General features: G+C 48.8%; 6 protein-coding genes across 6 annotated transcripts; 4 read left to right on the top strand and 2 right to left on the bottom strand.

Annotated features, from left to right (window-relative positions):
• Window positions 1-1113: 1113 nt before the first annotated feature.
• Window positions 1114-1960, top strand: B0J16DRAFT_266322 (nucleotide hydrolase-domain-containing protein; the record flags this gene model as incomplete). Its single annotated transcript, XM_046123417.1, has 2 exons — window positions 1114-1651; window positions 1704-1960. The coding sequence occupies 2 exons, from the start codon at window positions 1114-1116 to the stop codon at window positions 1958-1960; spliced, it is 795 nt and encodes a 264-aa protein (XP_045984767.1).
• Window positions 1921-2945, bottom strand: B0J16DRAFT_103012 (uncharacterized protein). The gene is made up of 4 exons (XM_046121297.1): window positions 2526-2945; window positions 2373-2463; window positions 2234-2321; window positions 1921-2181 (listed from the first exon to the last, which is right to left on the bottom strand). The coding sequence occupies exons 1-4, from the start codon at window positions 2887-2889 to the stop codon at window positions 2086-2088; spliced, it is 639 nt and encodes a 212-aa protein (XP_045984766.1). The 5' UTR covers window positions 2890-2945; the 3' UTR covers window positions 1921-2085.
• Window positions 2946-3543: 598 nt separating this feature from the next.
• B0J16DRAFT_318500 (uncharacterized protein) lies at window positions 3544-4146 on the bottom strand (the record flags this gene model as incomplete). Its single annotated transcript, XM_046125456.1, has 3 exons — window positions 3544-3606; window positions 3659-3826; window positions 3883-4146. The coding sequence occupies 3 exons, from the start codon at window positions 4144-4146 to the stop codon at window positions 3544-3546; spliced, it is 495 nt and encodes a 164-aa protein (XP_045984765.1).
• A 192-nt stretch (window positions 4147-4338) lies between these two features.
• Window positions 4339-5856, top strand: B0J16DRAFT_338203 (uncharacterized protein). Its single transcript, XM_046127427.1, has 2 exons — window positions 4339-5021; window positions 5080-5856. The coding sequence occupies exons 1-2, from the start codon at window positions 4593-4595 to the stop codon at window positions 5428-5430; spliced, it is 780 nt and encodes a 259-aa protein (XP_045984764.1). The 5' UTR covers window positions 4339-4592; the 3' UTR covers window positions 5431-5856.
• Window positions 5857-8664: 2808 nt separating this feature from the next.
• B0J16DRAFT_102988 (Metalloenzyme, LuxS/M16 peptidase-like protein) lies at window positions 8665-12299 on the top strand. The gene is made up of 4 exons (XM_046121296.1): window positions 8665-9145; window positions 9208-10062; window positions 10112-11750; window positions 11807-12299. Exons 1-4 carry the CDS (start codon window positions 8885-8887, stop codon window positions 12124-12126), a joined length of 3075 nt encoding a protein of 1024 aa, XP_045984763.1. The 5' UTR covers window positions 8665-8884; the 3' UTR covers window positions 12127-12299.
• Window positions 12300-13877: 1578 nt separating this feature from the next.
• Window positions 13878-19337, top strand: B0J16DRAFT_396941 (uncharacterized protein; the record flags this gene model as incomplete). The annotated part of the gene is made up of 5 exons (XM_046132293.1): window positions 13878-14076; window positions 14124-14660; window positions 14723-17385; window positions 17439-18168; window positions 18222-19337. Coding segments are annotated over 5 exons (4872 nt in total), but the record flags the coding sequence as incomplete, so codon positions are not given.
• Window positions 19338-20491: the final 1154 nt, after the last annotated feature.

Here is a 20491-nt window from a genome sequence, read left to right as displayed (position 1 = left end):
TCTCATAACCTCTTATGACATCTCAGCCAAGCATAGGTCGACTCTTTGTCCTGAATGGCCGGTTCTGGACTACGGCCACCACTTCACAACTGCCTATCTGATCCATGAACAGCGCTGCCCTGAAGGTACTCGGCAGATTCAATTGGGTCACTGACCAAGCCCCGCCGGTTAGCCCCGCCATTCAAACAAACAATATTGGATCCATCGCTTTCTTCACGAGGGACATTACTGTACCTAGATTACAGTACTGTACCGTACGTGCTGTGCTTCTCCCAGTTGCAGTTCTCTTGGCTGGTGGATAAGTACTTACCAACGCGATCGATCGAAATAAGCTCAAAACTTTTGCACTGCAGTTGCATCATAGGAGGGTCCTTCAGCTCCTCAACAATGCATCTCTTTACCTGTGCGGGCAGGCAATTGCAACAGACAATCTCAATGACACAATACTCACGTGTGAACGGTGAATACAGGTGGACATCATAATGAAGCGATCCATGAAACTCATGAAGAAGTGTCAAGTGGTCGATTTATCACTCAGTGACTACCTCAGGTAACTTGAAAGACCATCTCAGGTTCACTAAAGGCTACCTACAACAGTGTTAAATTTTTGATCAATTGCAATCGTTGGCCAACAAGTTCTCAACCATTACTTAAATAAGATTCTCTACATAGTCTGCTCCGTACGCAGCAGTTCAATGTGTTCGTTGCCCAACAGGATATGATGCTGCCACACCTATTACATATTCAAAACTATACATCATCCCGTAAATATAGCATATGATCTCAGTGCCAACAAAGGATTTCTTGCCTACTTAATAAGAACAATCCTTTTCTCTTTGTCATCATAACAATGTCAATAATACGGGCCATGTCTCAGAAAGGTTCAAACGTGCCTGGATACAGCTGTAGCTTACACCGCCTACTACTTCGAGCAATCCGGGGCTCATTCTGCCACAAATTATCCTGGAGCTCTAGCTGCACTTCCCAGAACACTGCAAGAGATATCCTCATCAAAGGTCGCGTTCATATTCACGACAACACTTAGCGATCCCGTCGCCCTATGAACGCATTGGTTCAATACAATTATCAAAATCGAAATACCTGCCCATAATCATGTCGACAATAACCCCGGATGCGCTTCAGTCGGGACAGCCTCCCGTTATTCCCTTGTCCTTCAACGGTAACCAGCCCGAAAAGGTGACGCTCTACCCACTGTCCAACTACACGTTCGGTGTCAAAGAGACCCAGCCCGAGGAGGATCCTTCTGTAATCGCTCGCCTGAAGCGACTCGAGGAGCACTATACGGAACATGGCATGCGACGCACTTGCGAAGGCATTCTCGTTTGTCATGAGCACAACCATCCACATATTCTGATGCTGCAAATTGCCAACGCCTTCTTCAAGCTTCCCGGTGACTACTTGCGCCCTGAAGACGACGAGATCCAGGGTTTCAAGTCGCGACTTGATGAGCGATTGGCACCCGTCGGCCGTTTGGGAGAGGGCGAGGAGGCTGGCGACTGGCAAGTAGGCGACTGCTTGGCCCAGTGGTGGAGGCCTAACTTCGAAACCTTTATGTATCCATTCATCCCAGCGCATGTAACAAGACCCAAGGAGTGCAAAAAGCTATACTTCATTCAACTGCCCAAACAAAGTAGGTTGGCAGAAATCAGTGTATATGATCCGGTGCTAATTCCCATTCACAGAGGTTTTGAGCGTTCCCAAGAACATGAAACTTCTCGCCGTCCCTCTCTTTGAGCTCTACGACAACACTGCACGATACGGCCCACAGCTTTCTGCGATTCCTCATCTGCTGAGCCGATACAACTTCGAGTTTGTGGACGAGAATGGCAATGTCGTAGCTGCGACGCCAGGATCTGCCGCACCGGAGGGTTATGTTCCACACACAAAGGTTCTGGCAGGCGACGACACGGACATGAAGGAGGAAAATGGAACGAGCTGATCTCCTTAATAGGATGCGGAGACATGGCGATGGTGTTTGGCGTTATTGGTATTTGCGTGCATAGGCTAAATGGTCAATTTTTATTCTCTATATATATCGATGTTCGTTTTCAGTACGCATTTACTTTAAGCCTTCTCTCCCTGGATAGTTGCAACGACACGTCGCTGGTGCCGAGCCGCACGGAACTCAAGATACCAGATTCCTTGCCAAGTTCCCGTAGCCTGTGACGATGTTAGTTATTTCTCTCTCTGCGGTGTGCCGACTGTTACTGACAAGCTTTCCATCCTTGATGGGGATTGTGACACTGGCTCCAACAAGCGCAGACTTGATGTGAGCAGGCATGTCATCGGGTCCCTCAGCACTAAGAATTGTTAGTCCTGGTCTTCGTGCGACTTACACAATGGGTACTCACTCGTGTCGGTAAAGAGCCTCTCCCTTGGGGCCCTCCGCAGGAGCAATTCTATCCAGAGCATCACTCATGTCTTCACGAACATCAGAGTCCCCTGTATTTTCCGCATGTTAGATACTGCATCTGCTGGAGTTTTGTATAAGTCCTTAAACTTACAGTTCTCATTCAGACTCAAGGCACAGCTTGTGTGCTGGACGAAAAGATTCAAAAGGCCAACTTTGTAGTCTCGAATCTCAGGGAGAGAGGAGACGACCTGATCAGTTATAAGGTAAGATCCCCGCGACTTGGGAGCGAGGGTGAATTGCTTCTGGAACCAGCTCATGGTTGTTGCTGTTGAGTGGTCTGTTACTGGAAGGGCAGTTGGGTGGGGTTGTGAAGATGATCCTAAGAAGCCGAGTAGACTAAAAGGGAGTGTCCAGAGAAAGTGGAAAACACCAGGAAACAGAGATATCACAAGTAGAAGACACAAAAGTACTGGTGTGGTTGCGGAATTAAGACGTGATGTTTGAGGTTGAGGCATAGCTTAGAACGAATTGTGCTTGATGGATAACCTTGCTAAGTTAGCAACCGTCATAGTGGGGCTACAGTTGGAGTCTGAATGGGGCTTTTCGATATCAGTCAAACAAGCTCCCTTGAACCAATCATAGCGCACCATTTATAATCGCGTTCAATAGGTACAGTACCAGATGCTGTACTGTAGCGAGGACTGTCTAGTATCCATCCTACTCAATAGCAGAAAAATTGTCCTTTAAGGCTTGGGGCGTCAAAAGAAAGAAGCGCGGGTGCTGGTATAGATACACATGAAGCGTACAGGTAAATTCGCCTCTTATGCTCTCCATGGCCAGCCTTTCAGCCACTCCGACGCTACATCCTTATGTATAGAGGATTCCACTACACCCATATATGGACAACATAAGCTATAAATGTCAGGCTCCCAGGTTGGCTGTAGGTTGCCAAAAAGAAATTGCCTTCGGTACCTGATGGGAAGCATAGCAAATACACAAATCACTCCAGGTAACCTGACGTGCTGGGTCGTTCGTTGTATTCGCGTGGTATATACAAAAGTGAGTTTCACTTGCAAAGAAAGCATAGTATTTGGATTTCTTTATCCCCTCACGCATGTCTAATGATGTAGGTGATTTTCCCCCATTCGGATTCAATCTTTCGTGGCTGATTATGAGAGAGGGTAAGAAGTCTCAGGAAGGGATTCGAGGTGGGTACGGTGGTGCTCATGAGCCTAATAAATGTAAGTAAGGATTTAGAAAAAGAGCGATTATGGCATATCGTACAAAAGGCAGGCCGCAGTAACCGCAAACAGCAATCTCAGGCTTGTCGGTGTTGATGAAGACTCTGGGATGGCCCTCGGGACCACCACCACCGTTGCAAGCAACAATGCGCTCATGAGTCCATGTAACGGGCTGCTTGTGGATCATCTCGATAGCAGCCTTGGGTTGAGGCTATCGCATAGTTAGCCGATCTGATATTCCACCACAGATCTTCAAGTCGGTTGTACCTGGAGGTCGAAGTCGGTCTGCTCGAATCGGGGACCAGTCATAGCCTGAGCACGAGGCTTCTGGCTACGGGACCAAACACCGAGGCGGTTGGGAGCCTGGTTGATCACGGCGGGCTTGTTCTCATCGATGGGAGCAGGCGATGCCTCGTTGGTCTTGGTTGAGACAGCGGCTTCGAATTGCCGAGCGGAGGTGGTGAAAGCACGCTGGGAAAGGCGCGCACTTCGCGCAAAAACGCCAATTGCCCTCAATTGAGATGTAGCCATTGTGAATGCGTGGCTTTTCGGGTGTGAGGATCGATTCGACAGTGTCGGCGCTGAATGGTCTGTTGGTGGTTGTGAGGCATTGAACTTGCCTGTTGACCATTGCTGTATCGGAGCCCCGGTTTATCCGCCGACCGAAACATTTTTCGACTCTCTGGGTAGGTACCCAAGCAGAGGAAATGCGACTGGCCGTACCTTGGCATCGCATTTCATTTTCTTCGACAAACACATTTTGGCCAATTCTCTTAACCCGATCACGAGGAGGACTTGTGAACGAACCGACCTTTGAGATATCAATCGCAAAAGTCAGGCCGCTTAATTTTCACAGATATCTTCACCCCTTGTGTTTGCGACGCTCGGCTTTTGTGCCGTGGATAAAAGCTACAACACAATCATACACGATATCTCTTTGCAAATTCCCAAGAAGCGATCGATCATATTCCCTCGTCATGGCGCCCGAGACACCAAGAGGGGTCTCTTCGAAGCTCCTTACCATGAAGTTCATGCAACGAGCAGTAGCTTCAGAAAATTCGTCTCCCGCTTCAGAAACACACTCCTCCAAGAAGAGAAAAACGGAACATTCTCCGGCAGCAGGTCGCCTTGATCTAAACATTAACCAGGCTGCTATTCAGGCCGCGTTGGATGCCCAAGAAACAAAACGTCAAGAGGCTTTGGAGAAGCATGTTGGTGCCGATACACGTTGGGTGCTGAATGATGCGTTGGTTGGGTCGAAAGCTCCCAACCAAGTAAAGACGCCCATGAATGTCGTTTATGTTGGTTATGGTGACATTGATTCTTCTAATGATTCAGGCGACAATGAAGACGCGCCGGCTGCAGGACGTACGTCAACAAATAGCTTCAAGAAGGCAAACAACCAGGCACGTTCATTACTGCTCGCGATACACGCAAGAGCTTGCACGGCTGACTAGTGATTAGAAACAAGAAACACAAAAGGCTTCTGACGATGAGGAAGACAGTGAAGATGAGGACTCGGATCATGCAGATACACCATCCCACGCAAGAAAACGAAAGCCATCCACTGATAGCCCAAGCCACTCACGCTCAAGGTCACGCTCACGGCCAAACACTGAAAGTAACAAAGCTAAAGAGTTACGTGACAAGAGGAAAAAGAAGGAAGTGAAGCTGAGCAGGCCAACGTCGATCTCCGGAGGTGGTATTTCCTCAGGGGGCGGTAGTCAATTTTCACCTGCGGGCGGGAAATCCATGACTTGCTACAAGTGCCACCAGAGCGGCCACAAAGCTGTTGACTGTCCCAAGAAGGGCTGAACGACGCAGTTGTATAACTAAACTAGATGCCGAAGCTGCAATGTCTTGATGATTGGACGTAAGCTTGTCACAGTACCAGGTTTGGCTCTCACATCTTTCTTTTCCTTGCTCCTGGGGATGTCAACTGTGCATCCATGTACAATATCCAACCTATGTTTCTGTCCCGAGAATGGGACTGGCAGTACTTGGCATCCATCTGTGAAGTAGGGACACCCAGACGCTGCGCACTTGGATGAAAGAGCTGAATTAGCTCGTGGCTGTCTTAATATGAATAGACATTAAATATTCAAATACAAAAGCCAATAGCAAAATATTGATTCAATAACATTTAACCCAGTCCAACCCATATCCAACCCATATATCATCAAGTGAAGGTAACAGGAAACTGGCCGTCGAGAGTCTTAGGGTGCCGAAAATAAACAGCTGGATATGCTAGTTTGAATTGGCATAAAGTGTCAATACATTTCGTCCTGAAATCTTGAGGACAATCTTCCCGTTACCCAGCAGTTTCCTTATCTGTGTCATGGTCACTGATGGTCGATGGTCCGCCCGTTGCAACCGCTTTGTCTATTCGCATTGATATGCGTCATGTGTCAGGCAGTACGTGTACGAACGTTGTTTATCTTCTTTTACAGAGTTCATATATACTTGAAGGCCCAGTGTTGAAGGTGATAGGGCGATGGTATTCACTGTTGTCACTCGATGATTCTTTGGATCTGAACTTCCTAGGCATTTCTTGAAGGCAGTTATAGAGTGTAGTCTTTGTTTACCATCGATTATTGACCTATCGTCTAGCAACAGCAGGGATTGTAGTGCTGTCTTCATTGAGCCTCCCCGCTGGAAATCAGAGACTCCGATGATTCTACGTTTTCATTGATTCAATGGAAATACCTCCGAAAGCCATGATCAATCGCATCTTAGTCCTATATACTACAGCGATTAACGCATCTCGTATGAGTATATAAACTCTATCTTCATCTCCAGATTTGATTTCATTCCTAGTATTTACAATAACCTGCCCTTACACAATATTTCGAGTGTACATAGTACTACACACGAAACCTGTTACACAGATTTACGACGTATCTCGGCATTACCCCATCCACATAGTGCGAGTTCCGGCATATCAAAGTGTAACAACAAGACGTTGTTGAACTGGGACTCGAGGCTTGGCAAGACATTTGACCAACAAGGTCCTCGTCCTCTTTTCGTCTAAAGCAGGCATCCATTTAGCAATAGTGTTCTCCCTAGCTCACCTGTGAACATTTATTGATGGTTGTCACATCATCTTGCAACTTGCAGGCAATCATTTGTGAGCTTTTTCCGTTCGTCGTCCACGTTTGTTGTAGATAGGTACGGACACATGTGAAGCTCTACTGCCGTTCTTTTATTTCCGGCCGCGCTTCACTTTGACCGATGACAGAGCGCAGGGGTGCCCAGTCGTCTGAGTCGGACGCCAAAAGATCTCCCGCGGACCAGGGGCATTTCCTAGGGCGCTGCCTACAGTATTAATGATTTCGCTAGCCAGCCTAGGACACGGTCTGCAGGACAAAGGCCTATGACTAGTAGCAGAAGCAAGAGAGGATCATCTCAAGCTCTTGATTGTTTTAGCGAGAGTCATGCTACAGCCTACAGCAGAATAGTGCATGGTTGATGAAGAACGAGCATAGCTAACTTGAAGATTAGAAACCTACCAATCAAACACTTCATCTTGGCGATCAACTCCCATGTATGTAAGTAATTCCCACCTCTCCATGTTGCGAATACAAACAGGTAAGAGAGAACCAAAATCAAAACAGCCTCACTACTATCCATCGTCTGTTTATTTGTTATGGTCTTATTGCGAAGATCTCAATTTCCACAGCTAATGACTACATCTACCTCTACATTCCATTGAATTTGTCGCGAGATCGATATTACATCCAGCTTAAAGACAACGACAGTGAGTTGCTGACGAATTATGAATTCCATAGATATAACGCCACTTCTTGTAAACGGCTCACGCCATCGGAAAGAAACGTGAATAAAACACGTTGCCAAAACAAGAAAGCTGTCCTCTTCTCTAGCAATACTATCTCAGAGTACGTGACTAGGAATTAGTTACTTAGTACTATAGGGACCAAGATCCATATCTAGGTAGCTGATTGAGCTTTCACTCATTTGATCAATCCCACCCATACATCCAGGCAACTAACATACTGTCGCGTTCTTTAAGTTACTAAACCGCCTGCGATTCCAGAAAGTTCCGGTTTTAATACTCCACTACTATTATCCTCTCTTGCGCCTCTGCAGCTGGCGTCCCAACAAGGTGTTTTCAAGGGTCTTACTCCAGTATTAGAGAACACTTAACCACATCCCTCGAGGATTCTATATTAATCTTCCAACACATATTCGATCTAAACTGCAATATCCGAGAGAGAGAAAACCCATCCTCTCTTCACCTTGATGGTACAGTAAGAGCTGCAATCAGTACCTACCAACTAAGCCAATACTGTACACAAATTGCATCCTACAGCAAAACCTCGGTAGGGGATCCTTTTTCGCCCTATCTACCCACCTCACTGGTAACAGTACTCCACAAAGGTTAGTAGATCGCTCCTTCTGCACAGACCCTTGACTTCTATTTTCCTGTCTGCATTGCGCGTGCTCAGTGGCGCACCCCACAAGCTCTACCTACTAACTTGACGATTCGAGGTTGTGAACTTGTCGGCATCAAAGTGGTTCGGTCATCGAAGGAACACAGACTCGATAACCTGACTCGAGGATACCGTCAGTCTACGCCAGTGCGATCCTAACCCTAGTCAGTTAGAGCTCAGAGACACTGAGGAAACTGAGCTAAGGTAACTTCCATGACCCTGCAAGCTTAATGAGGCGAGAAATACTGACTTGTGACCCCTGGCAGGTACATCGTTGTTACATGGTACTTAGACCAGACCGCCAGGACCCGGCAGGATATAGTAGCTTCATCATCCACTTGTGCTACACTACCCCTCGCCGCCGCTCGCCCCTCCATCTCCTTCGGTTCTCCCCCGCGACAGCGACAGCGACATACGCCGCCCTGCCCTGCCCTGCCCTGTAACAATCCATACCTACGGGACGGGACTTGTCAACGTACCTTACCTCGCTCTACAACTAGATTACTGCATCAACACTGCTGCATCAATCTCTTTTCTCGTCCTCGCCGTCAATTGGGTTACGTTCCGGTACATACTTATACCTTATCCCCGTGGTCTACGCGCCAAAGTGCTGGACAGTAGGTATCCAATAATCGCCTCCCCTTGGCACCCACGTATCACCGCCAACTCAAACGAATCCTTGCGACCAATCGAAAAACCCTTCAACTTCTACTCAACTCTTCTCAACAGTCGTTCTATCTTCTTCTCAGATTTCCTCTTAGTTGCGTCGGCGTCGGATTCGGTTTCGATATTCTAGTCTTGCGGTTGCATCATACACAATGCCTCACTCACAGCATGGCGAAGATGCCTCCGCCGCAACAGCAGCCGGCTCCCAAATACCGGTGACACTTGTCGCCGACTCTCTCGAGAAGCCCTCACTTGACGATCGCGATTACCGAGTTGTTCGACTCGACAATGAGCTCGAGGCTCTTTTGGTGCACGATCCCGAGACCGACAAGGCCAGTGCTGCCCTTGACGTCAACGTAGGAAATTTCAGTGATGAATCTGATATTCCTGGTATGGCCCATGCGGTTGAGCATGTAAGCATATCTTCACCTGATGTTCTATATAGACAATTGGCTAATTTTCTTCCTTGTTGCAGCTTCTTTTCATGGGCACAAAGAAGTTTCCCATTGAGAACGAATATGGTCAATATCTCTCCGCCAATTCAGGAAGCTCCAATGCTTACACCGGACCAACCTCGACGAACTACTTCTTCGATATTTCTGCCAAGCCAGACAACGACCAAGATCCTTCAGACACAAACCCGTCCCCGCTGCGTGAGGCTCTAGATCGGTTTGCCCAGTTCTTCATCGAGCCGCTCTTTCTTCCTGAGACCCTCGACCGAGAGCTGAAGGCTGTCGACTCGGAGAATAAGAAGAACCTTCAGAATGATACATGGAGACTACATCAGCTTGAAAAGTCTCTATCCAACCCCAACCATCCCTTCTGTCATTTCTCGACCGGTAATTTTGAGGTTTTGAAGACCCTTCCTGAGGCACGTGGAATTAATGTCAGGGACAAGTTCATCGAGTTCCATGCCAAACACTATTCGGCCAATCGCATGAAGCTGGTTGTTCTCGGGAGAGAGCCTCTTGATGTGCTTCAGAAATGGGTTGCAGAGCTTTTCTCTCCAGTCGTTAACAAAAAGCTCCCTCCGAACAGATGGCCCGGCGAGCTTCCATTTCGGGAGTCTGACTTGGGAATGCAATGCTTCGCCAAGCCAGTTATGGACTCGAGAGAGCTAAACTTGTATTTTCCCTTCATCGATGAGGAGTTCATGTTCGCCACTCAACCCAGTCGTTATATCAGCCATCTAATCGGACATGAGGGACCTGGAAGTATCATGTCATATATCAAGTCCAAGGGCTGGGCAAATGGCCTGAGTGCAGGTGCCTATCCCGTATGCCCCGGTACTCCCGGCATTTTCGATGTGCAAGTCCGTTTGACGGAAGAGGTAAGAAAGCCATGGTCGTACAACAGCAAACACTGACATCGCATTACAGGGTCTCAAGAACTACCATGAGATTGTCAAGATTTTCTTCCAGTACGTTACTTTGCTACGAGAAAACCCTCCCCAGGAGTGGATCTTCCAGGAGCAAAAGGGGATGGCAGATGTCGACTTCAAGTTTAAGCAAAAGACACCTGCCAGTCGTTTTACTAGTCGCATTAGTTCTGTCATGCAAAAGCCTCTTCCACGAGAGTGGTTGCTCAGTGGCCACAGCCGGCTCCGAGAATTCGCCCCTGATCAGATCGAAAAGGCACTCTCTACGATTCGCCCGGACAATTTCCGCATGGTCATTGTGTCACGAAATCATCCCGGTAATTGGGACCAGAAAGAGAAGTGGTACGGGACTGAATACCGCCACGAGAAGATCCCTGATGATCTTATGGAGGAAATCAAAAAGGCCGCCGCAGTCTCCCCGAAAGAGCGCCTGTCAGCTCTTCATCTACCGCACAAGAACCAGTTTATCCCTAACAAGCTCGAGGTCGAGAAGAAGGAGGTAGATGAGCCTGCACTCAACCCGCGGGTACTACGCAACGATAGCATTGCCAGGACATGGTGGAAGAAGGACGACACTTTCTGGGTTCCTCGTGCAAACGTGATAGTGAGCTTGAAGACACCCCTTATCTACGCTTCCGCGGAAAACAATGTCAAAGCCCGCCTGTTCTCAGATCTGGTTCGCGATGCGCTCGAGGAATACTCCTACGACGCGGAATTGGCCGGTTTGCAGTACAACGTCAGTCTTGACTCGCGAGGTTTGTTCCTGGACGTCAGTGGCTATAATGACAAGTTACCCGTGCTCTTGGAGCAGGTGGTAACAACAATGCGAGACCTTGATATTAAGGAAGATCGCTTCGAGATTGTCAGGGAACGACTGGTCAGGGGGTACAACAACTGGCAGCTTCAATCATCCTACAATCAGGTCGGCGATTACACCAACTGGCTCAACGCGCCTGAACGAGACTTCATAGTAGAAGAGCTCGCGGACGAGTTGCCGAGCGTCACATTGGAAGGTGTCAGATTGTTCCAAAAGCAAATGTTGAGCCAAGTGTTTATTGAGGTGTACGTGCATGGTAACATGTACAAGGAGGATGCCCTGAAAGCAACCGATATGGTCGAATCTATCCTCAAGCCTCGAATGTTGCCCATGGCTCAGTGGCCTATCTTGCGGTCTCTTATCCTAACTGAGGGCTCGAACCATGTCTTCAGGAAGACTCTTAAGGATCCGGCTAACGTCAACCATTGCGTTGAGACTTGGTTCTATGTCGGCAGTCGCGAAGACCGTGAGGTTCGCACCAAGACTTTGCTCCTGGACCAGATGCTTCATGAGCCTGCCTTTGATCAGCTGAGAACTAAAGAGCAGCTGGGCTACATCGTCTTTAGCGGACCCAGGGCTTTCTCGACAACATATGGTTTCCGCTTCCTTATTCAGAGCGAGATGACACCAGAGTTCCTCGACGCCCGTATCGAGGCGTTCCTTATGAGATACGCAGACACTTTGGAAAAGATGAGCGAGACGGAATTTGAAGGTCACAAGCGAAGCTTGGTTGTCAGGCGGTTGGAGAAGCTTCGAAATCTCGATCAGGAGTCCACCCGTCACTGGTCTCAAATTACAAACGAATACTATGATTTCGAGCTGGGTAAGCCAAGAGAAAAAGGCAATTCCACTACTTTCAAGATGACTAACTATTGATAGCCCAACGCGATGCTGCACAAATCAAGCTGCTGACCAAGCCTGAGGTGGTGGAGTTTTACAACAAGCATCTCAACCCAGCCTCCACCCGTCGAGCTCGTTTGTCCATCCACTTGCAAGCCCAAGGTAAGGCCGAGGGCGTCGACAAACGACAAGAGGAGGCCCAGAAGAAGGCTAATGAGGAACCATCTGCTGGAGATGCTGTCGAGACTGCTCAAGAGGTTACAGATGTCAGACTTTACAAGGCCGGTCTCACTGCCAGTTCCGGTGCGAGACCTGTCAAGGATATCAGCGAGTACGAGGATACAGATGCCAAGCTGTAAGAGTCACTGTTGCCTTGGACTCTTCTAGGATAGCTGGAGTGAGTCGGGAAAATTGGTCTTCGGGAGCATGAGACAAGATAATTTGGTCACACTATGCCAGTTTAGTCCGGCACTTGGGCTACTTTATTTTGGCACTCTAAGCTCTGAAGGACAATTTCTCTGCCACCCAGTAGGAGTGTTCCTGGAGGGCGTGTTGGTGGGGTGCATCTTGTATAGAGGCGCGATATACCGATCTTCTATGTAAAGAAGAAGTCATGGCGGGGATCAAACATAGTCTGGGGTATTTGTTTGTTTTAGCTCGTTTTAGCGAGTTGGGTTTGTGCTTTGATATGGAGAGATCCTCGGTTAGCGTGGCAGCATGTATATAGCAGTTAGAATAGGAATATATGATGAGAGACAAGAAAGAATAGTTCCGCGATAGCCTTGAATAAGCTTTAGGATGAGCACATTCCAGGGCCCGAAGTCTACGAAATGAAAGAAGAAAATGAATAATTTATAGGGAGTATGAAAAAGATAGAGGCAAAGAGCCAGGAAAGCAAATTTGAAGGCGAGGTCCGTTAGTACAGAGGGACATCCATGCCTGCATTATATTTCTTTGACGAGGTGCTACCCTGGAGCCATGCTGGTTGTTCAACAAGCAATGTTGAAGGTAGTCTAACTGGTACCCCAAACTCCAAAAGCAAGTTTTCGTCAGGGGATATGGGTGCACACAGATTGTGGAACCGTTGATCAAGAGAGTGAACAGTAGAAGTAAAAGTATTTAAGCGTACTTCAAGTAGGTAGATGAGAATATCAAAGGTTTGCAGGTGTCTGTAGACAACCCTCACATCTCTTTTACATTACAGCAAGACGAACGAACATGCACACCACTAGTCTATTGGGTCTAAGAAACGTAAGAAGTGCTTTTGTCAGCTTCAGGAGAAGAAGAAGTTTGTTTGTCTGTGTTCTTCCAGAAGGATCCGATGTGATGGAAACTCATGCAGGTCAAGGTCAGTACCAAGGTAAAGGTTGCAAAGTCTAAGGCACAGGCCATTGATAGGATACGGCTAAACCCTGTTTGGCGGGCAACTGAAAGAAGACAAACGATTCATGGATTGGGGCTTGGGCTTGGATTCGCTTACCGCCAACCTACAGCAAGCATATGGAACAAAGCAACTGGACGTTTCTTTGTTTCATCGAAACAGCTGATTAGAGAGTTTCTTTTGCGGCGGTTCCGCCCAAGTTTGGATGATAGAGATACAGATGGTAAGACACTGCATTTCCGAGTGAATTCATATCCATTCGCAACAAGCAATCGAGGCACTCTTAGGTAGGTATCCATCCATCGTCATCGGGGATATATTTTTTAAGTACAGCCATCGCATCAGCCCGCTAATCAGGCCCGAACCATGCCTATTCAGCTCTTCCCTCATCACCTGTCACTGCCTGTCTCACTGCCATACCTCAGACTGATTTAATCCTTACCAATGGAGCTAAGTTGGTAGGTAAAATATAGGCCAAGGTGCTTCTAACCGGGCACATTGACCCCGTGCCCCACACCGTCATTCTCAGCGGTCACAGCCCAGCCCCAAAGCCACTGAAACTTCCTGCTGTGATCCATCATAAAAAATATAACTTGGGAACCGGCTAACTCCCCCCGCCTTCTACTCGCCAGTGAAAAAAATATATTTCTTTCCTCAAACTTAACTGGACTAGACGGCCGGCTTTGTTGGTCCCTATCTCAGACCGAGTAAATGCAACATAACTCTTGTTGCTACTCGTACACTCGCTACGAACGGTCTTTGTTAATCAGCTCCCCTCCGGTTTCTGCCCCCCTCCGTAACCTTCACCGTCAAGGGCACAGACAAGGGCAAGGACAAGAACAAGAACAAAGGCGAAGACGTCCTGTCTTCTCTCTCCACCCCTCTAGTTCAAGCACCCCGAGCTGCCCGGGCAGCTCGCCTTCAAGACGTCGTCCTCAAAGAAGAGAAAGCTCTTGCGAAAGGACGAGTCCGTAGATTCCATCGACTCGCCGTCGCCCCCTCCTGACTCGGTCCTACCCTCTTGCGAAGTCGACGACGATCCCGCCTTCTCCTTCTCCGCCGACTCTCAACCCGCCTCGAGCCTCCCGCCGCGTCTCCAGACTCAGAATACCTCTTTCGCCTCGGCTGACTACGCTTCCTCAGCTGCTTCAAGCCCTTGTGCCTCTGCCTACGCCGACCTCTCCATCGAAAGTGACCGTGGCGGCGACGAGACTGGCTCGGCCCGAACCTTGGCCAGAAGCCAGTCTCCCTTACGTCTTTCTCACCGAGTCATCATGGATGGCGATTCTGACCTGCCCCACCGCTCCTCATCGCCTTTGAAACGACGTGCCTCAAGTATGGATCCCGAGAACGAAGCGGATAAGGTCCGTGATGTCGATATGGGTTCATCCCAGGTCAAAGAGTCTGTCGAGGGTCCATCTCAACCACTCGTAGACACCCTGCCGCGTGCTATGAGTGTTGATGCGCCTGAGTCGGATGCGCCTTTGGCCGGCAATGTCCCTTCTTCTCAACGTAAGGCCCATGGACTGTTCAGTTACAAGGCGAAGGAACCCCAGCTAACCCCAATATCACAGCGATTCCTTCCCTGCAAGAACAAATCAAGATCATCGAGACTCTTCTGAAGGCATTTCAGGATTCGCAGCCAAATGAAGGGGACAAGGCTTATCTTGTGTCGAATACCTGGGTTCAGAGAGCGCTTGCGCTGCGCGGCGACTCGAAAGATGTCAAGGAAAGCGATTCTGCATCTGGCCCTCTTGGACCTGTAGACAACTCGGACATTATTGAGGAAGTCATCAAAGAGCCTGCTGGCAATGAATTTATCCGCCTCAAAGAAGGAACCAACGAGAATGAGTTCACACTCTTCCCCGAGGATGCTTGGAAGATGGTTGTAGATTGGTATGGTGTCAAGGATGGTCAAGAAGCTATTGTCCGAACTGCTATCAACACAGCCGAAACTGGTGATGAGCCAGTCATTCAGTTCGAGTTTCACCCTCCGATCTTCACTGTTCATCGCTTGTGGTCAACTCTCAGTCCACTACCCATTGAACAGTCACTCAAAGCCAAGAACCCTCCTCCTTACAGATTCGCGAGAAGCCGCAAATACCATGCTCAGACCTTCATCAAAGAGTTAAAGACGGCCACTGGTGTTCCCATGGACCGAAAAATTCGCCTGTTCACTGTTCCTGAGGTCCAACAGACTACCGGGCCTTCAGAACCGTCCCGGGCCCTCACCCCCCCGGATTCCCCCGGCCGAGGTGAAGGGAGTGGCAATCCTGCAGAATCCTGGTCGAAACTTCTCCTCGATATTGCTTCATTCGAGCAGGTCCGCGAGACCAAGGTGCAGAGCACCCTGGAGGATCAAACCGTCAACCCAAATTTCAATGGCTCATCAGCATTGTCTAGATTTGATTTGGTCACCGACCAAACCCTTGTTATTGATGAGGCCATTGAAAAGGGATCGTGGGTCAGCACTTACACCGGCAAGAGCCCACCAAATGGACTAGCCATTCCCACGAGAAGCGGCATGGCGTCCTCCAACGCAAGTGGTCGAAGTAGTCCAGCTCCTGGTGGTGCTTTAACACGAGGTCGTGCTGGAAGGAAGTCCGGCCGCAGTATCGGTGTTGCTGGCCTGCAGAATTTAGGAAATACCTGTTATATGAACTCGGCTCTCCAGTGCGTTCGAAGCGTAGAAGAGTTGACGAAGTACTTCCTGACTGACGAGTTTGTTGATGAGGTCAACAAGACCAACCCTCTGGGATACAACGGCAAGGTCGCCACGACGTACGGGCAATTGCTCAAGGAAATATATTCGGAGAGTAGGGGTTCCGTAACCCCACGAGATTTCAAGAATACCATTGGTCGGTGCCGGACAACCTTCGCAGGCTACGGTCAACAGGACTCCCAGGAGTTCCTCGGATTTTTGCTGGATGCTCTCCAAGAAGATCTAAGCCGTGTCAAGAAGAAGCCTTACATTGAGAAGCCTGACTCGACCGACGATATGATCAATAACCCAGAAGCTATAAAGGAAATGGCAGATAAGGTGTGGGATATCACTCGACGCCGAGACGATTCTGTCATTGCCGACCTCTTCACCGGTTTGTATAAATCAACACTCAAGTGCCCCGAATGTGGCAAGATTAGCATCACCTTTGACCCTTTCAACAACCTGACCCTTCCCATACCGGTTGAAGATGTTTGGATGGCCAAAATCAAATTTCTACCCCTCAACGACATTCCCGTTCTGATTGAGGTTGAACTCCCCAAGCACAGCGCGATTGAGCAGCTCAAACAGTTCCTTTCTATCAGGACGGGTATTCCTCCAGAAAGATTGATAGGAGGAGAAGAGTATAAGGACAGGTTCTTCAAAATATACGAAAACTCCCAGGACGTGAGCGAAGAAATCGCTAGGAATGATCTTGCCACTTTCCATGAATTGGATGCTGTTCCTACCAACTGGCCACACAAGGTCAAGAAGCCTCGCTCGATGTTAGACGTGGACACTCCTCTCGAGACCGAGAACTGGGATGATCCGAGATATGAGCAAATGGTAGTGCCTGTGTTCCATCGCGTTCCATCAAGTTATGCACGTGGTCGAGATGGCATGGCTCCTCCCAGCTTCATTTGCTTCACAAAGGAAGAAGCTTCTGATATTGACCTCATCCGACGTAAAGTCTTGGAAAAGGTTGCTACTTTCTCAACCTGGTCTAAGCTAAGAGGCGGTCTTGAGGAAAACTCGGATAACGCTGACGGGGAGGTCATCATTTCTGCCTCGGATGCCGACTCATCGGGCGACAGTAAGGTTATCGCCAACTCAGTTGAAGGCGAGGACGACATCGTAGATGTCCACATGAAGGACGACGGTAACCCACTTCCCCACCAACCTCAAATCTTGAAGCGATTCAACACAACCCGACCGAACTTCATCAAACCAGATAGCATCCTAGATCCTGAGCTTGAGGATCTTTTCGAGCTTTGCTACTTCACCGACAAATCTTACGCTGGCCATGTGCCGACAGGCTGGTCTCATGTTGATCAGCACCAGACTTTGCCCAAGCTGGCAGACCGAATTCCTCAATCTGCGCCCGACGATGAAGATGCTGGTAGTCGCGATGATGATAGCAGCACACCTTCAGCTAATGAGGATGCGAGCAGCAATGATGAGAGCATCAAGGCCGAGGCACCACAGACTCAAATGCTAGACGCATCCAGTGAGGAGGAGGTTCAGGAAACTCCACGAGTAAGTTTTATCCCCCCCGACTCCCTAGTGATATCCCCGCTCATACAGCATAGCCATTCAATGGTCGGCCTTCCAAGTTTGGACCCAAGGGACGGCGTAATAAGATGAAGCCCCAAAAGTATGGCAAGAAGGCCAACAAGCGACGAGAACGTGTTCCGAACAAGAAGAACAGGGTTGCTTCCGTTAAGCCTCAGCCTCAACCTCCTGCAGTCGCTGACGGTGGTCCTCTTATCCGTCTTGGTGAGGGTCTTGTCGTAGACTGGAATGAAGACACCTTCGATAAGGTCTTTGGTGGCTCTTCAAAGATCTCCGACGAGAAAGGAGCTCCTACTTACCAGGCACCTGAGACACTTAACGATAAGGCCCTGAAGATTGTCCAAAGAAGGAGACAACATCGCCGTACCCGAGGCATTACCTTAGAGGAGTGCTTGGACGAGTTTGAGAGGGCCGAGGTTCTCTCTGAACAAGACATGTGGTACTGCCCCCGCTGCAAAGAGCATCGACGCGCCAGCAAAAAGTTCGATCTGTGGAAGTCACCAGATATTCTTGTGGCCCATCTCAAGCGATTTAGCAGCTCTGGCTACCGCCGAGATAAGCTGGATGTCATGGTCGACTTCCCCATCGAGGGACTTGATCTCACTTCCAGAGTCATCCAGAAGGAAGATGGAAAGGTTGAGATTTATGACTTGATTGCCGTAGATGACCATTATGGAGGTCTTGGAGGAGGTCATTATACTGCCTACGCCAAGAATTTTGTTGATGGGCGATGGTATAACTACAATGGTGAGTGAATCATCTTTGTGCTTCCGTTGCAGAGCGAACTAACAGAATAACAGATTCGTCAGCATCCCCAGTGTCCGACCCGTCATCATGCATCACATCAGCAGCGTATCTCCTCTTCTATCGTCGCCGTTCGAGCACCCCTTTGGGCGGGTCGCGGTTCGGAGTCATCTCTGAGAAGTACAAGAACAGCGAAGAGAATTCCGAAGAGGAAGACAGCGAAGCGGGGGAAGGTCAGCGTCTCGGCGAGGGTTCCTCCCTGGTTGGGTTGTCGAGCGCTGGGATCGGAGCCGCAGCAACTCGCCGTCCGGCCGGCCATGGTTCGGATAGAATCACCGTTACTTCTTTAGCTGGCCCCGACGACGACGATGACGATGAAGGTCTCCCTCCTTATGGGGGCGTCGACGACGAAGGCGTGGACGTCAAAGATGGATACCAACAGCTAGAAAACGGCCAGCCACTGAACCTTGCTCAGAGTTGGAGTTTTGGAGCCATTGGTGATAGCGCTGCCGAGGACTCTACGGGCGCAGATATTGGCTCTGACGATGTGCAGCTGGACTCATCAGCGGACGAGCGTGGGTTTGGCCAGGACGATCCCGATATGCTCATGATGGGAGATGTTATGGATGTGGATCGTGAGCCTGCAGCCTCCCATAAAGCAACTCTCGCAGATATCCAGAATGCAGCGGCTGATCACAAGGCGGTGATCGACGTACCAACTGCAGCAGGTAGCGATCGAGATTCGAACGAAGTGGCTGAAATTCACCTAAGAAGCGAGGAAGGAACCAAGACCGAGTAGGACCGCTATCCCAAGTCGAACAACAAGCGGCTCAGGATCATAATGACATATGGCAGTCGATACTGTCGAACCACGAGAAAATGGCTACATGAGAATGAGATGATGACCCGGTACAAACCAACAGATGCAAGACATGCCGAGAGAGTTGTGGATAGAAAGAGACGGCATGTGGAATAGATCGTACATAACTACTATCCCTGTGCGTCTTGCACTGGACTGAAGGGTAGAGAACGGCGTTTGGTATGATTATGTTTGCATCAAGCATGTTCAGTTGAACGCACCTTAGAAGGTCGTGGAAACATCTATATAAGAGTAGTTCAAGCAACGGAGCGGCAAATCAATGGATAGTTCATGTCAAGGAGACTCAGATTTCTCAACTGCTATTACTAGGTGATACGATGCCCCTTCGATTAGACATCCTATGAGGAGACTGCTCAAGAGGATGGCCGAGACCTAAAGATCAAACATACATTTGTAGAGCCTTTGATATGATCCTCGTGAAGCCCGAATCCGCAAGTCTTTGGCAAGAATTCACAATCTAGAATATGGATTGCATGGTCTTCACAAACAGCACCATACTATGAACTATTTCCAATTCGTAGTTTTGACATATATCACGCAAGGCTATCCGTAGAGCGCTCGATATCGCCATCTCCACGTCGCGGCTCGGATGACATGGTTTCCCCGGTCAAGAACCTTCCTTCAACAATCAAGAGCACCCACTTACACAGAACACATGGGTCATTCATCGATAGAAGATAAGGGGATACAGGGAACGGTCTGTATAAAAACAAGCCCCACATCCCCAGAAAACATCTTGATGAAAGGCCATTGCGGTCGAAGAGTGTTCACTAGGGTTGAGATTAGTAGAAGTAGTCGCCGACGTACCATATCTCCATGTTGATAACAGAGGTGCTACAGGATCCTATTGCAACAGTGCGGCACATATGAAAAGATCTAAAAGACTTCTTTTAGCTTGGGACCTCTTGATAATTGGATAGCAGCTTTCTGTAGACTCTGGTGAAGCTGATTAATATTATTTCCCGCTCCACTTAAACGGGCTGTGATGAAGAACAAGTAAGCGGCCGCTGGATTGAGGGCGTTCTGCAACGATGGGATCTTACTTACCAAGCATTGGTATCTATAACAAATAGCTAAGGTATACAGGCGAGATTGAATGACAACACAACGAAGGTGCATCCCGTAGTTCTTGAATGACTTTTCTTTGTGTCGGTTCAACTACCAACCACCACTGAAGAGCCCGAGTCAAACCTAAACCAACAGGGGCTATTCCCTAGATATGTAAAACAAAGAATATTCAGAATCCACAGGGATTATGTTGAAGAATGGTGTCAGCCCACCAACAAGACCGAGAGCCAGGAGCCAGCAGCTCGGATAGCCCGTTACGGCAAGAAGAGAGTTGTGGTGCTTGTTTCTATTGTCAACAACACAGGCACAGACGAATCGCATCACCTAACAACGAAATTTCATCGTTGCCGGTCCGGTTCGGCAGGAATCCGCTATGGA

The sequence above is a fragment of the Fusarium flagelliforme genome (genome assembly GCF_020744385.1).
Source record: "Fusarium flagelliforme strain FIESC 12 MPI-CAGE-AA-0113 chromosome Unknown B0J16scaffold_3, whole genome shotgun sequence".
Taxonomy (NCBI): domain Eukaryota; kingdom Fungi; phylum Ascomycota; class Sordariomycetes; order Hypocreales; family Nectriaceae; genus Fusarium; species Fusarium flagelliforme.
This window is presented reverse-complemented; position numbering and strand designations above follow the sequence as displayed.